The 13,761-nt window shown below is 26.3% G+C and overlaps 1 protein-coding gene and 1 long non-coding RNA gene across 6 annotated transcripts in view; one reads left to right on the top strand and one right to left on the bottom strand.

Annotated features, from left to right (window-relative positions):
• The window catches only part of LOC135925856 (uncharacterized), a 16,149-nt gene extending 15,915 nt beyond the window's left edge, over nucleotides 1-234 (top strand). For both annotated transcript variants that reach the window (XR_010571746.1, XR_010571747.1), the window contains one exon: nucleotides 23-234. This is a non-coding gene — a long non-coding RNA (uncharacterized LOC135925856). The remainder of the gene's footprint in view (nucleotides 1-22) is intronic.
• LOC135925854 (protein mono-ADP-ribosyltransferase PARP16-like) lies at nucleotides 60-13,761 on the bottom strand. 4 transcript variants are annotated; one of them, XR_010571745.1, is made up of 8 exons: nucleotides 13,594-13,761; nucleotides 13,417-13,554; nucleotides 13,188-13,376; nucleotides 12,986-13,145; nucleotides 12,821-12,941; nucleotides 568-680; nucleotides 411-477; nucleotides 296-361 (listed from the first exon to the last, which is right to left on the bottom strand). XR_010571745.1 is itself a non-coding variant. In XM_065461380.1 (7 exons), the coding sequence occupies exons 1-7, from the start codon at nucleotides 13,753-13,755 to the stop codon at nucleotides 329-331; spliced, it is 870 nt and encodes a 289-aa protein (XP_065317452.1). In that variant the 5' UTR covers nucleotides 13,756-13,761; the 3' UTR covers nucleotides 60-328. The 4 variants fall into 4 exon arrangements, 2 of the variants coding, with proteins under 2 accessions (XP_065317452.1, XP_065317451.1); XM_065461380.1 differs by lacking the exon at nucleotides 568-680 and having other exon boundaries at nucleotides 60-361; XR_010571744.1 differs by having other exon boundaries at nucleotides 344-477.

Below are 13,761 nucleotides of genomic sequence, written 5' to 3'. Positions count from 1 at the left end.
CAATGTATATTTTTTTAAATAGAAATACCGAATCTATTATAACAAGACCATCATTTTATTTATTCAATCACAGAGGACAATATTTATCAACATTATATGAGTGCAATAGGACTATAAATAAATATGCATTAAGAGATAATACGAAGGCATTAATTTTTAATATAGATTATACACCATGATATGTATTAATTATTATATAATTAACAACTCAATATTTTATTCTTATATATAAAGCATTGCCAACAATCTATATGTAAAAAAAGGTTTATGTAATATTAATAAATATTGGTTGGTAGTGATTTCCTTTTAATCAAAAAGGTTTTATTGATTAAATTACGAAGTGAATTTGAATTAAATGTAGCTATAATAATAAGAATTATCACGTATAATAGTAAAATAATAATCCAAACATGATTTTTAATCATTTTCCTGAGTGAGATCAAATGGGGTTGAGAAGGTGCAATGCGTAAGGGCAACCTTTTTTAAATAAAAATATTTAATACAAGCGACAATCGTAGAAAATACTTAATAAGTTTATAAAATAAATGTAAAATTATAACTTATTACCTTTTTGAAAAATAATCTTGATCTATCATTTTTAAATTATAAGCACCAATACTGATATGATGATGGACGAGTATCAAATAAGCCTAGTTCTAACTTAATATGGCGTATACGACCTGGAAAAGGGGAGGGGTAAAAATAAATATTTGATATGGTTACTCATATATAATTATGAAATTTTTGAGCATTGCATGGCTCCAAATGAACGGGTCTAGATCTTAACATTTATATTATGAAAAAAAGCAATAAAAAGTTCGGCAAGGAACATATATACTTGAATTCAAATATTTAGAAGTAATTGCGAATATTTACAAATCAGGTGTGTAAATGAGGAGGGGGGGGGGTATATTTAAAAAAAGGACCTTATTCACTATCATTATCCATTCATAAACTATTTCATTTACATACATTAACCCTTCATTGCATAAGAAGGGTTATGTAGATCCCAGTCATTTTAAAAAACGTTATTACTTAAAATTCTTTCGATATTATTGCCTGAATCTTTTAGTAGCTTAACATTTTTAGATAAAGTATATGTGTGCAAATTTAATTTTGATTTTTTTAAGTAAGTTATAAACTTCATTTAGCGTTTGGGGTCACATAGATCCTATCTGTTCATCCATGTAACATTTTTCTTGTTTTGGCATTGATTAACTTTAGATAAACATGTTTTGCGATTTAATCAATATTTCATTTTTTGATGATTTTATGGTATTTAATAACTTGAGTCATTTTTAAGAATATTTTTGACTCACTTAGCAAAAATTGTCATAAAATGATAAGATAACATTAAATTATTAAAATCTCAAAATATGAAAGATAGAATTTCTAAATTGGGGTCTGAGGAAACCACACCTTGCGTGATTTTTTTTTTCACTTGTGCAATGAAGGGTTAAACATTACAATATATTATTCATATGGAATAAGGAAAGAAAACATGTCTGATTTCTCTTTTAAAAAAAATCTTATGTCAGAATTAACCAAATGAAAGACTCAAATCGAGTAACATAAGATTAAAATTTCACCTTTTTTTGGTGGTAAGCTCCTTCAATATCTCTCTCCACTTTATGTTATTCATACTATTAATTTATACTTCTTCATATTGGCTCTAACTTTATGGCCTCATTGAAGTTTTGGCTTCTCTTTTAAGTTTACCCATCACTTCCACTCAACCTTATTTCCTATGTAGTTCATAGGCTTCTCATTGTATGCCCATACCACCTAAGTCTGTTTACCATTATCTTAGTCTTAATGGTCACTACTTAAACTTCCTAGTATTCTAGTACTTCGCACTTTATAGTTTCTTGTTACCCCAGCAATCATCCTCAGCATTCTCATCTCCATAGTTCGTAGATTTCTCTCGTCTGATTCTTTGGTTGGCCATGTTTCCGAACTATATAGAATAGTTGGTTGTACTATGAAACTGTAAATTTTTCCCCTCATTTTGTGTGAGATTCTTTTGTCAAAGAGCACTCCAGATAAAGATCTCCACTTTAAACAACCTTGAGTAATTTTACTTTTTATCTATTGTGCCGTTTGTTTGTATAGTAGAACCCAAATATTTGCAGCTTTCAATTGCCGATATCTGCCATTCAATTTCATCTCCTCCTATCACCATATACTCCGTCTTTTCTCTATTTACTTTTAGTCAGTGCTTTTCTAGGCTATTTATCCAGCTCACTAATCTTTCTTTTACTTCCTTGGATTCGGCAAGTATCACAATATCATCTGCAAATATATTCCACGTGAGGTATAGACTGTGATAATACATCTATTACTGTTATGAAGAGAAGTGGACTGAGAGTCGACTTTTGATGAATTCCCTCGGCTATTATGAAGCATGTTGAAGTACCAGTTGTACTACGGACCATTGTTGTATGACCCATATACATATTCTGTATTATTCTTATATATTTTTCGGGAACCTTTTTGTGGCGTAGAACCCACCAGATAGGTTTTCTTAGGATTCTATCGAAGGCCTTTTCTAGATCGAGAAAGACCATGTGTAGTTTTTGTTCTTTTCCCTGTATTTTTCACTCATTTGCCTAATTGCGAGGATAGCATCAGTTGTTGATCTTCCAGGCATAAAGCCTAACTGAGTCTCTTTTATTTCGATTATGTCTCTTAACCTTTTTTCTATTATTTTTTCGTAGAGTTTAAGACAGTGTGACATTAGTTTTATGCCCCTGTAATTTTGACATGTGGATCCCCTTTATTTTTGAAGATAGGAACGATAGCTCTGCCTCTATTTTTGAGGGATCTATTCATTTCCCAGTATTTAATTGTAGAGATTTGTGAGATGTATTCCATCATCTCCTAGTGCTATAACTTTAAGGCTTTCTATTGGAATATCATTTGGACCCCTAGCTTCGTTGTTTTTCATATGCTTGAGGCATGTGATTATTACTTGTTCTGTTATTGGTTGTATAAGGTTTTGACATGGGGAGTGTTCTTCAAGTTGAAAAGCTCCTGAAAATATTCTTTCCATCTATTCATTATTTCTTTTTCCTTTATTATCAATTTCCAATCTTTATTTTTGATTAGAGCTCCGTTTATATCCCTTGAATTCTTTTCTCGCTGTTTGGCTAATCTGTATATTTTATTTTGGCTTTCTTTGGTATGTAGTTCTTCATACATGTCATCGTATATGCCGTAGCTTTGGCCCTAGCCACCGCCTTTGTAGCGATTCTCTTAGATTTTTTGTAATTTGTCTTGTCATCTGGGTTTTTTGATTAATATCATATTATATATAGGGCTATTTTCTCTTTTATGGTGGTTTGCACATCTTCATTCTACCACCATAGTTCCTTGTATAATTTGTTGCCTCCCTTTGTCAAGCTTAATGTCGATTTGGCAGTGTCTATTAATCTGGATGAAAGGTCTGTCAACATTTTTTCACTGACTTGTCAGGAATCTTTTGTTTCAATGTTTGCATTGATTGCAAAGGCATCTGTCATTGATTTTAATCTACCCCATTTGATGCATTGTTCAAGTTTTATCTTGTTTTGAGAGGATTTATTTGTGATGTGTAAATCCATGACTAGTAGCTTGTGTTGAGCAGCAATATCTTCTCCTGGGATGACTTTGCAGTCTATTACATCTTTTAATCTCTGCGCGAGATAAGCATGTAATCTATCTGGTTTTCCTTGTACCACTTTCATGTTATTAAATGACTGTCCTTTTTCTTATAGTAGGTGTTGGTTAAGACAATATAGAAGCCTTGCGCAAATTTCAGTACATGCTCTCCTTCATCATTTCTTTCTTCATATCCAAAGCCACCATGATGCCTTTTGTAGCTATCTCTTGCTTTTCCCACATGCACATTTAAGTCTACACCTATTATGACTAGGTCATCCTTAGGGATTTCCATTACAGCTTCATCAAGGATAGCTCTAAAGTCATCTTTCTCCTTTTCCTTGCAACCCATTTGAGGAATATACTGAAAGGATGTGTAGTATTGATTGACCAATGCAGAGGTTTATCTTCATTAGTCTATCAGAGATCCTGTTGACTTATACTACTGAGGAGGTTAGATCTTGACACCGTTCCTATTGCTAACAACTCCATTATAGTACAATTTACACCCATCTCCAATCATTAAAGTCTTCTGACCTTTCCATTTCGTCTCTTGTATGCACGCTATATCAACTTTTTTCTTGTTCAACATTGATGCCAATTCTCTCGTCTTACCTTTAAGTTTACCAATATTCAAACTTGCTAACCTTGTTTTCTTTGCTTTGACCTTTATTTTACTTTTCGCAGGATGGAGGTCTACACCACGCGCGTCGCTTGGAAGGAACGCCCTAGCTTTCATATTCATATTTTCGTTTGTATTCTTCATTTGTTTATTGGACAAGTATCCTTAGCACCCGGCCCAAGCCTGTCGGTGACCAGGGTGTCATCTCTAAGCTCCGGAATTCATCTTACTATATGTCTTTATACATCAGTCATCGAAGAAAAATCCGAAAATTTTTACGTTCCTTACCAGGATCGAACATGGGACCTTCTGTTTCCAATCGCACATCATAACCCACTAGGCCACCCCGGCAATTCATTTATTTCTAAAAAAAAATCCCTTATTTTTTTGGGATATATTTTTTTCTATTTTCGTCCATTATTTATATATCAGCAACGATTTATAATTTATAGATATTACATGTGGTAAATAGCCGCGAAATTCAAATAAAAATATTTTTCACAATAATAAATAAGTTAAAAATAAAATGTTAAGATCTAGACCGACCCATTTAGATCTATGCAATGCTCGAAAATTTTCATGATCAATTATATGAGTTAGAGATATGCAAAAGTTGACCTGGTGTGTACGGGCTTAATATTTTTAAAAAAAATCGGGCCGTATGGGGTCTTGGAAATTTTTTAAAATATATTTACATTTATCAATTTTATATTGAATTTTTTATTTAAAATAAAAATAATTGATTTTATTTATAAAACTAGACGCCATATAACATATGTCTTTTATTTTGAGTAATTATAAAAATTCATTTAATAATAATAGTAATTATATAGAAATTTCAACTCTAAAATACTTTTATTTTATTATTGTAAAAGATTTTAGATTAAAATTTAAACCATTTTAAATAAAATCGGAAGGTCTTTTCAGATCTGATGGGAATTGACCTGACGGGATCACTTAAATTCCGCGGAGGAGAGGCCAATTATTGGTATGGGACTATTCATGTATTGGCCCTCTTGCCCTATCCAACCAAGCCCTCAACATCATTGAGCAGAAGGAAGAGCTTAACCTGGAAATATACAGAAATTACTAATAACCATTGTTTCGTTCCAATCTTCTACCACACTTGCCACTTTCGGCAAACTTGCCTTAGCTTTTTTCATAAATGTAGAATCTCAAATCAGCAAACACTTAGAAGAACCTCGAGAAGGGTCGACAAAAGCTTGCCATAGCAATCCTTAAACCCAATAACATTAGCTTCAATGATAGTCTACTAGCCAAAGAGTTATTTTAGACCCTTACTACTTCCTATCTTTTTTTCTTAGTTTTATATCATTCCCAGTCTTCATTGTTTTTTTAAAAAATTTTTGTTCATATTCTTTTTGTCCCATTTTAAAATAGACTTTATTTATACGCTCATATATTCATTATCGGTTATTATATAATTTAATTTTCCTTTTAATTATTAAGGAGAAGAAAAGAATAAAGATTTAAAAAATTAAAATATTTATTTCAAATTTCATAATATATTTGTTTATTACTTAAAATAAGTGGTTCAATAAAAAAATTTTATATGCTTTTAGAATTGCAATTAAATTGAATATAAACTGATCATTATAATATATTTAAATGACATTATAGATGTTATACTAAAAAAAGTATTAAAAATTAAAATCATTGGTATCTTTCTTTACAGAATATAAAATTAGATATGATATCGCGTATGTAATTGACCAATATAAATTTAATATCGGGTATCGTATTAGGCTCCAAAAAGTGGTATAGGTACACCCATAAAAAAAAATTATATAACACATTAAGATAAATTATCTCAAAAAAATTATATAACCATTAAAATAAATTATTTCAAAAAAATTTATTAAAAAGATAATATAATCATTAAAATAAATTTATTAAAAAGATAATATAATCATTAAAATAAATTTATTAAAAAGATAATTTTTTTTTTCCTCTTTAGCTTTCACCTTTTATGGTGGTAAGCTCCTTCAACATCTCTCTCCACTTTATGTTATTCATACAATCTCTTTTATCTAATTTATACTTCTTTATATTGGCTCTATATGGCCCCATTGAAGTTTTGGCCTTCCTCTTTTACGTTTGCCCATCACTTCCAAACTCTGAACCTTATTTCCTATGTAGTTCATAGACCTTCTCATTGTGTGCTCATACCACCTATGTCTGTTTACCATTAACTTAGTCTTAATGGGCACTACCTTTAAACTACTTAGTATTCTTGTACTGCGCACTTTATCCTTTCTTGTTACCCAGCAATCATCCTCAGCATTCTCATCTCCATAGCTTGTAGACTTCTCTCGTCTGATTCTATGGTTGGCCATGTTTCCAAACTATATAGAATAGTTGGTTGTACTATGGAACTGTAAATTTTTCCCTTTAAATAGCACTCCAGATAAAGATCTCCACTTTAACCACCCTTGATTATTACTCTTTATCTCTTTTTCTATTGTGCCGTTTGTTTGTATAGTGGAGCCCAAATATTTGCAGCTTTCAATTGCCGATATCTGCCATTCATTTATATCAATACTCTCTGTTTCATCTCCTCCTATCACCATATACTTCGTCTTTTCTCTATTTACTTTTAGTCCATGCTTTTCTAGGATATTTATCCAACTCACTAATCTTTCTTTCATTTCATCCTTGGATTCGGCAAGTATCACAATATCATCTGCAAATATCATATTCCACGGGACTGTTTGAGGTATAGACTGTGCTAATACATCTAATGAAGAGAAGTGGGCTGAGAGCCGACCCTTGATGAACTCCTTCGGCTACTGTGAAGCCTGCTGAAGTACCTGTTGTGCAACGGACCATTGTTGTATGGCCCATATACATATCCTGTATTATTCTTATATATCTTTCGGGAACCTTTTTATGGCGATAATGATTAAAATAAATTATTTCAAAAAAAATATATTAAAAAACGGTTTGACTAAACTACAAATGCTAAGGTAAACTGCAAATGCTTAGGTAAAATTTTTTGTTATATTCTCTCTTAATTGGAGCGAGGTTCATTTTCTTATTCTATAAATAACTTATAAAAAATTATATTCTTAGATATATTCAATAATAAATGAAGATATTAATAGTTGTATTTCCTTTTATCTCATAATAAATAGTTTGAATCCTTTAGTATAATTAAATTAAAAATAATTATAACTACCTTTTAAATTTCATTAATATTAAATCCGCAAATTGGCGTATTATTATTTCATGAAAAAAATTAAATAATAGTATGCCAACTGGCGGATTTTATATTTTTGTAATTTAAAATGTTATTATAATACTTTTTTTAAGATAATTATTATTGATTATATCTAATAATATAATTTCTATAAGTTAATCATATCATAAGAAAATGAACTCACTCTAAAGAATATGTTAAAAAAATTTACCAAAGCATTTGCAATTTACCTTGGCATTTGCAGTTTAGTCAAACATGTGAAACACGTCAAACAACTTTTTAAATAATAATATATGATTTTAAAATATACTAAAACAAAGAAAGTTTGTATTTTTTTTCTTAAAATAATAATACGCCAACTTGCGGATTTAATATTAATGAAATTTAAAATGTAATTATAATTATTTTTAATTTATTTATATTAAAGGATTTAAACTATTTATTATGAGATAAAAGGAAATACAACTATTAATATCTATTCATTTATTATTGAATATATCTAATAATATAATTTTTATAAGTTATACATATCATAAGAAAATGAATCTTACTCCAATTAATAGAATATATATCAAAAATTTTTACCTAAACATTTGCATTAGTCAAACCCTTTAAAATAAATTATCTCAAAAAATATAATAAAAAAAAATAACTCAAAAAAATAATATAAAACCTCAAAAAAATATATTTAAAAAATACTGTAAGATCAAAAAACCTTAACATCATAAATATTATTTAAAAAATATATCTAACAAAATCTATATATTATAAAAATAAATTTATAAATAATAAATTAATCTCCAATAAATTTATAAAATAGATATAGCCTGACATAGCCTTAAAAAACCAATTCATCGTGCCTACCACTATAACACATTTCCAAAAAAATCAAGCAAAATAAATGCCCAAAATAACACTAGGTTCAATATATTGGACTAGTGTTGCGTAATCGGCTAATTTTAGCCGACTAAAAAACGGCTTAGCCGAGATTTTAGGTGGAAAAATCGGCTAAGCCTAATTAGGCTAAGCCTAAAAATCGGCTAAACCTAAAAATTGGCTAAGCCTAAAAATTGGCTAAAATAAATTAGTCAAAATTCTGCATCGATGCTTAGCATTAATTATTATTTATTTATTTTAGTAAAATAATTTATTTTATTTATATTTAATGTAAATATTATATTATTATCAACAAATAAACATGATATGATTTAATATTTTTTATTTATATTATTATATTTTGAAATGAAAATAAATTTATTTATTTGATGTTTTTTTAATAAAAAAAATAATATGCTGCTATATTTTAAAAATGTAATATTCTTTTTAAATATATCTTTTATCGAGGAATTATATTCTAAATTTTTTAGATAAATAAACAATCTTTTAGGTGAAATCTTTTATCATTTTTTTAAAATTATCTATTTATCATTAAATGAGGTGGATTTTATGAAACTTTTTTGATGTTATTTTATATGATCTTTTTAAGGATAATATTTTAATGTGACAATTGTCATAATCGTTCTTTTATAAGTTTTTTGAATTTTTTTGAAGAAAGTATGTTAAAATAAGTATTAATAACATGTGTAAATATAAATTTAGTGAAGATGTACCAATGAAAAGTGACAATTGTCATAATCGTTAATTTTAAAGTTTTTTGACGAAATTATGTTAAAATAAGTATTAATAACATGTGTAAATATAAATTTAGTGAAGATGTACCAATAAAAAGTGACAATTGTCATAATCGTTATTTTTAAAGTTTTTTGAAGAAAATATGTTAAAATAAGTATTAATAACATGTGTAAATATAAATTTAGTGAAGATGTACCAATGAAAAGAGACATTTGTCATAATCGTTATTTTTAAAGTTTTTTTGACGAAAATATGTTAAAATAAGTATTAATAACATGTGTAAATATAAATTTAGTGAAGATGTACCAATGAAAAGTGACAATTGTCATAATCGTTATTTTTAAAGTTTTTTGAATTTTATTGACAAAGATATTTTAAAATAAGTATTGATAACATGTTTAAATAAAAATTTAGTGAAGATGTACTCTAGATAAGCGACAATTGTCATAATAGTTATTTTTAAAGTTTTTTGATTTTTTTGACGAAAATAGTTAACTTCCATCGATATTGATTTTAAAATAGAAAAAAAAAGTTTACCCAAATTTTAAATAAGATTGTCTGGTGAAAATTGGTAAAAAAATAATAATTTCTAACTTAGGATTAGATATTATGATATAAATTTTGCATATTAATTTCTGACCCGATGAACGGATGTAATAAAATGCCGATTTGCTCCTGTTTTTGGGGAAGAATCTATTATTACCATATGTTTTATCTATGGCACATACTCAGGCAATTTTAATTTTACAATCTATATTTTTACCCATTTACATCAAAGAAATTTTAAAAATAACGATTATGACAATTGTAACTTTTCTATGGTACATCTTCACTAAATTTTTATTTAAACATGTTATTATTACTTATTTTAACATATTTTCGTCAAAAAAATTAAAAAAACTTTAAAAATAAGGATTATGACAATTGTCGCTTATCTAGAGTACATCTTCACTAAATTTTTATTTAAGCATGTTATTAATACTTATTTTAAAATATTTTCGTCAAAAAAATTCAAAAAACTTTAAGAATAATTATGACAATTGTCACTTTTCATTGGTTCATCTTCACTAAATTTATATTTACACATGTTATTAATACTTATTTTAACATATTTTCGTCAAAAAAACTCAAAAAATAACGATTATGACAATTGTCACTTTTCATTGTCTTCACTAAATTTATATTTACACATATTATTAATACTTATTTTAACATATTTTCGTCAAGAAAATTCAAAAAACTTTAAAAATAACCATTATGACAATGTCAATTTTCTATGGTACATCTTCACTAAATTTTATTTAAACATGTTATCAATTCTTATTTTAACATATTTTCTTCAAAAAAATTTAAAAAACTATAAAATAACGATTATGACAATTGTCACTTTTCTATGATTCACTTTTATTTAAACATGTTTTTAATACTTATTTTAACATATTTTCTTCTTAAAAATTCAAAAAACTTTAAAAATAACGATTATGACAAATGTCACTTTTCATAGGTACATCTTCCCTAAATTTATATTTACACATGTTATTAATACTTATTTTCGTCAAAAAAATTCAAAAAATTTTAAAAATAACGATTATGACAATTGTCACTTTTCATTGTCTTCACTAAATTTATATTTAAACATCTTATTAATGCTTATTTTAACATATTTTCGTCAAAAAACTTTAAAAATAACGATTATGACAATGTAAATTTTCTATTGTACATCTTCACTAAATTTTATTTAAACATGTTATCAATACTTATTTTAACATATTTTCTTCAAAAAAATTCAAAAAACTTATAAAATAAAGATTATGATAATTGTCACTTTTCTATGGTACATCTTCACTAAACTTTTATTTAAACATGTTTTTAATACTTATTTTAACAAAAATTTTAAAAACTTATAAAATAACGATTATGACAATTGTCACTTTTCTATAGTACATCTTCACTAAATTTTTATTTAAACATCTTATTAATACTTATTTTAACATATTTTCTTCAAAAAAATTATAAAATAACGATTATGTCAATTGTCAATTTTCTATGGTACATCTTCACTAAATTTTTATCTAAACATGTTATTAATATTTATTTTAACATATTGTCGTCAAAAAAATTCAAAAAACTTTAAAAATAACGATTATGACAATTGTCATTTTTCATTGGTACATCTTCACTAAATTTATATTTACACATGTTATTAATACTTATTTTAACCTATTTTCTTCAAAAAATTAAAAAACTTATAAAATAACGATTATGACAATTGTCACATTAAAATATTATCCTTAAAAAGATCATATAAAATCATCAAAAAAGTTTCATAAAATCCACCTCATTTAATAAAAAATAGATATTTTTAAAAAAATGATAATAAAATTATAAAAGATTTCACCTAAAAGATTGTTTATTTATCTAATAAAATTTACAATATAATTCCTCAATAAAAGATGTATTTATAAAGAAGATTGTGAAAATCACTAATAAATTATATTAAAAAGAATATTACATTTTTACAATATAGCAGCATATTATTTTTTTTATTAAAATAACATCAAATAAATAAATTTATTTTCATTTCAAAATATAATAATAGAAATAAAAAATATTAAATCATATCATGTTTATTTGTTGATGATAATAATAAAATATTTACATTAAATATAAATAAAATAAATTATTTTATTAAATAAATAAATAATAATTAATACTAAAGCATCGTTGCAGAATTTTGACTAATTTTATTATAGCAGATTTATATAGGCTTAGCCAATTTTTAGGCTTAACCTAATTAGGTTTAGCCGATTTTTAGGCTTAGGCGTAGTTTTTAGCCGATTACACAACACTATATTGGACTATAATTTTAATGGTTTTCTATAAATAGGTGTTAATAAAAAAATTAACCATGAGTTTTCTTTTGCTTATTTATAAATTAGATAGAAAATTTAATTTATATCTAATATTTAATATTATTTTTTCCCAAATCCTGGTGTAAAATATTGTTCCTTTGAAAAAAATAATTTGTTGATAAAATTCTGCACAATAAATAATTATATTATCCTTATTCAATATTCTCACCAAGGGAGCTAATTTCATTTTTTCTATATTTATTTTATTTTTATGAGGGGCAAGTATTATGATCAAGGTAGCAATTTAACTATATTTATTTTATATACCCCTAGGGGGGGGGCAAATATTATCACCAAGGAAATTCATTTTTTTTCCCTATATTTATTTTATTTACCAATTGAGGTGGAAAATATATTAACCAAGGGAACTAATTCTATCCTTTCTATATTTATTTTATTTAACCATGGGCAACTTCATATTTTCTTTATTTATTCTATTAACACAGGGAGGGAGCTTATATTATCATCAAATCTAATATTTTTGTTTCTATATTTATTTTATTTACCCACTGATGTGACAATTATCACCAAGGTGACAAATATATTTTATATTTTTAAAATTCTACTACCCATTCTAAATATTAAAAATGGTATGCCTACTCAAGGTGAAACTATAATTTTATGCTATTTACCCCCAAGAGGCAAATATCCTTGGCCAATTTTTACAGGGAATTTCTTATTTGATGTCTGCTGCCAATCCAAGAGAAGTGGATATTGTATATTTAATATAAGCAATTTATTAAAATAATTAATCTAATATTAACATTAATAAAAAAATTATCATATTTCCCTTACAAATTAGACATAGACTCTGAATATTGATCTGGATACCTATAAATTAAAACATATTTTATCTTAACCAGACTACAATCTTTGACAATAAAATATGAATCAGGAGTGCTTTTGTCATTTGAATCTAATATTTAAATAATAAAACATAATATATTAATTAAGGTTTACATTTTAAATCTGATGAGTTGTTATCATATATCTCACAAACTAAAACAAAAGAAATATATGGGCCCATAATACTTTTCTCCCATGATTTACCACGACGACTATAATTTAATACCATAGAAAGCTCAGAGGACAGATAAATTCCATCACCAAATAAGCCATCCTGAAATAAAATTAAATATTTTAATTGGAAAGATATTAATACTCTGCTAAACTGAGATGACAAACCATTTGATAAAATGGAATATAAATTATCTAATGATGATCCATGATATGCATATAATTTTTTTGAACAATTTAAAACAAAAATTTGTTCTTGGTAAATCAATTTAAATATAAATTGAGGGATTGGAGCATTAAAATGTTGTTTTGTTATCTTCTTAATGTTGTTAAACTACCTATTTAATGCAAATTTTTAAAAATTCAAATTTTACCTCATTATTTTGGCATAATTTTATATTGAATGTATTCATATTTATAATTGAAAATATAAGCATTTGAATCTTATCATAAATTTTATAATTTTCTTTAAGTAGCTCTATTAAAGGTGGTATCATTGCTATATGTTTACCCTAAAATAAAGATATCTTTAATGGTTATGGATATATTACCAATTGGTCATAATTTTTTTCTCCGTTATATATGTAGTCCTTAGGAAAAGGACATAAAATTTTATCTTTTCTATAGCTATGAAATGCAGATATAAATGCCGATAAAATAATATCGTAAGAATAGAGTGTATCGGAATTAAGAATGATTGATGATTTCACCATTTTTCC

The sequence above is a fragment of the Gordionus sp. m RMFG-2023 genome, chromosome 3 (assembly GCF_954871325.1).
Source record: "Gordionus sp. m RMFG-2023 chromosome 3, tfGorSpeb1-WG-v2, whole genome shotgun sequence".
Lineage (NCBI taxonomy): Eukaryota > Metazoa > Nematomorpha > Gordioida > Chordodea > Parachordodidae > Gordionus > Gordionus sp. m RMFG-2023.
Note: the sequence above shows the minus strand (reverse complement) of the source record. Positions and strands in the feature narration are given on the sequence as shown.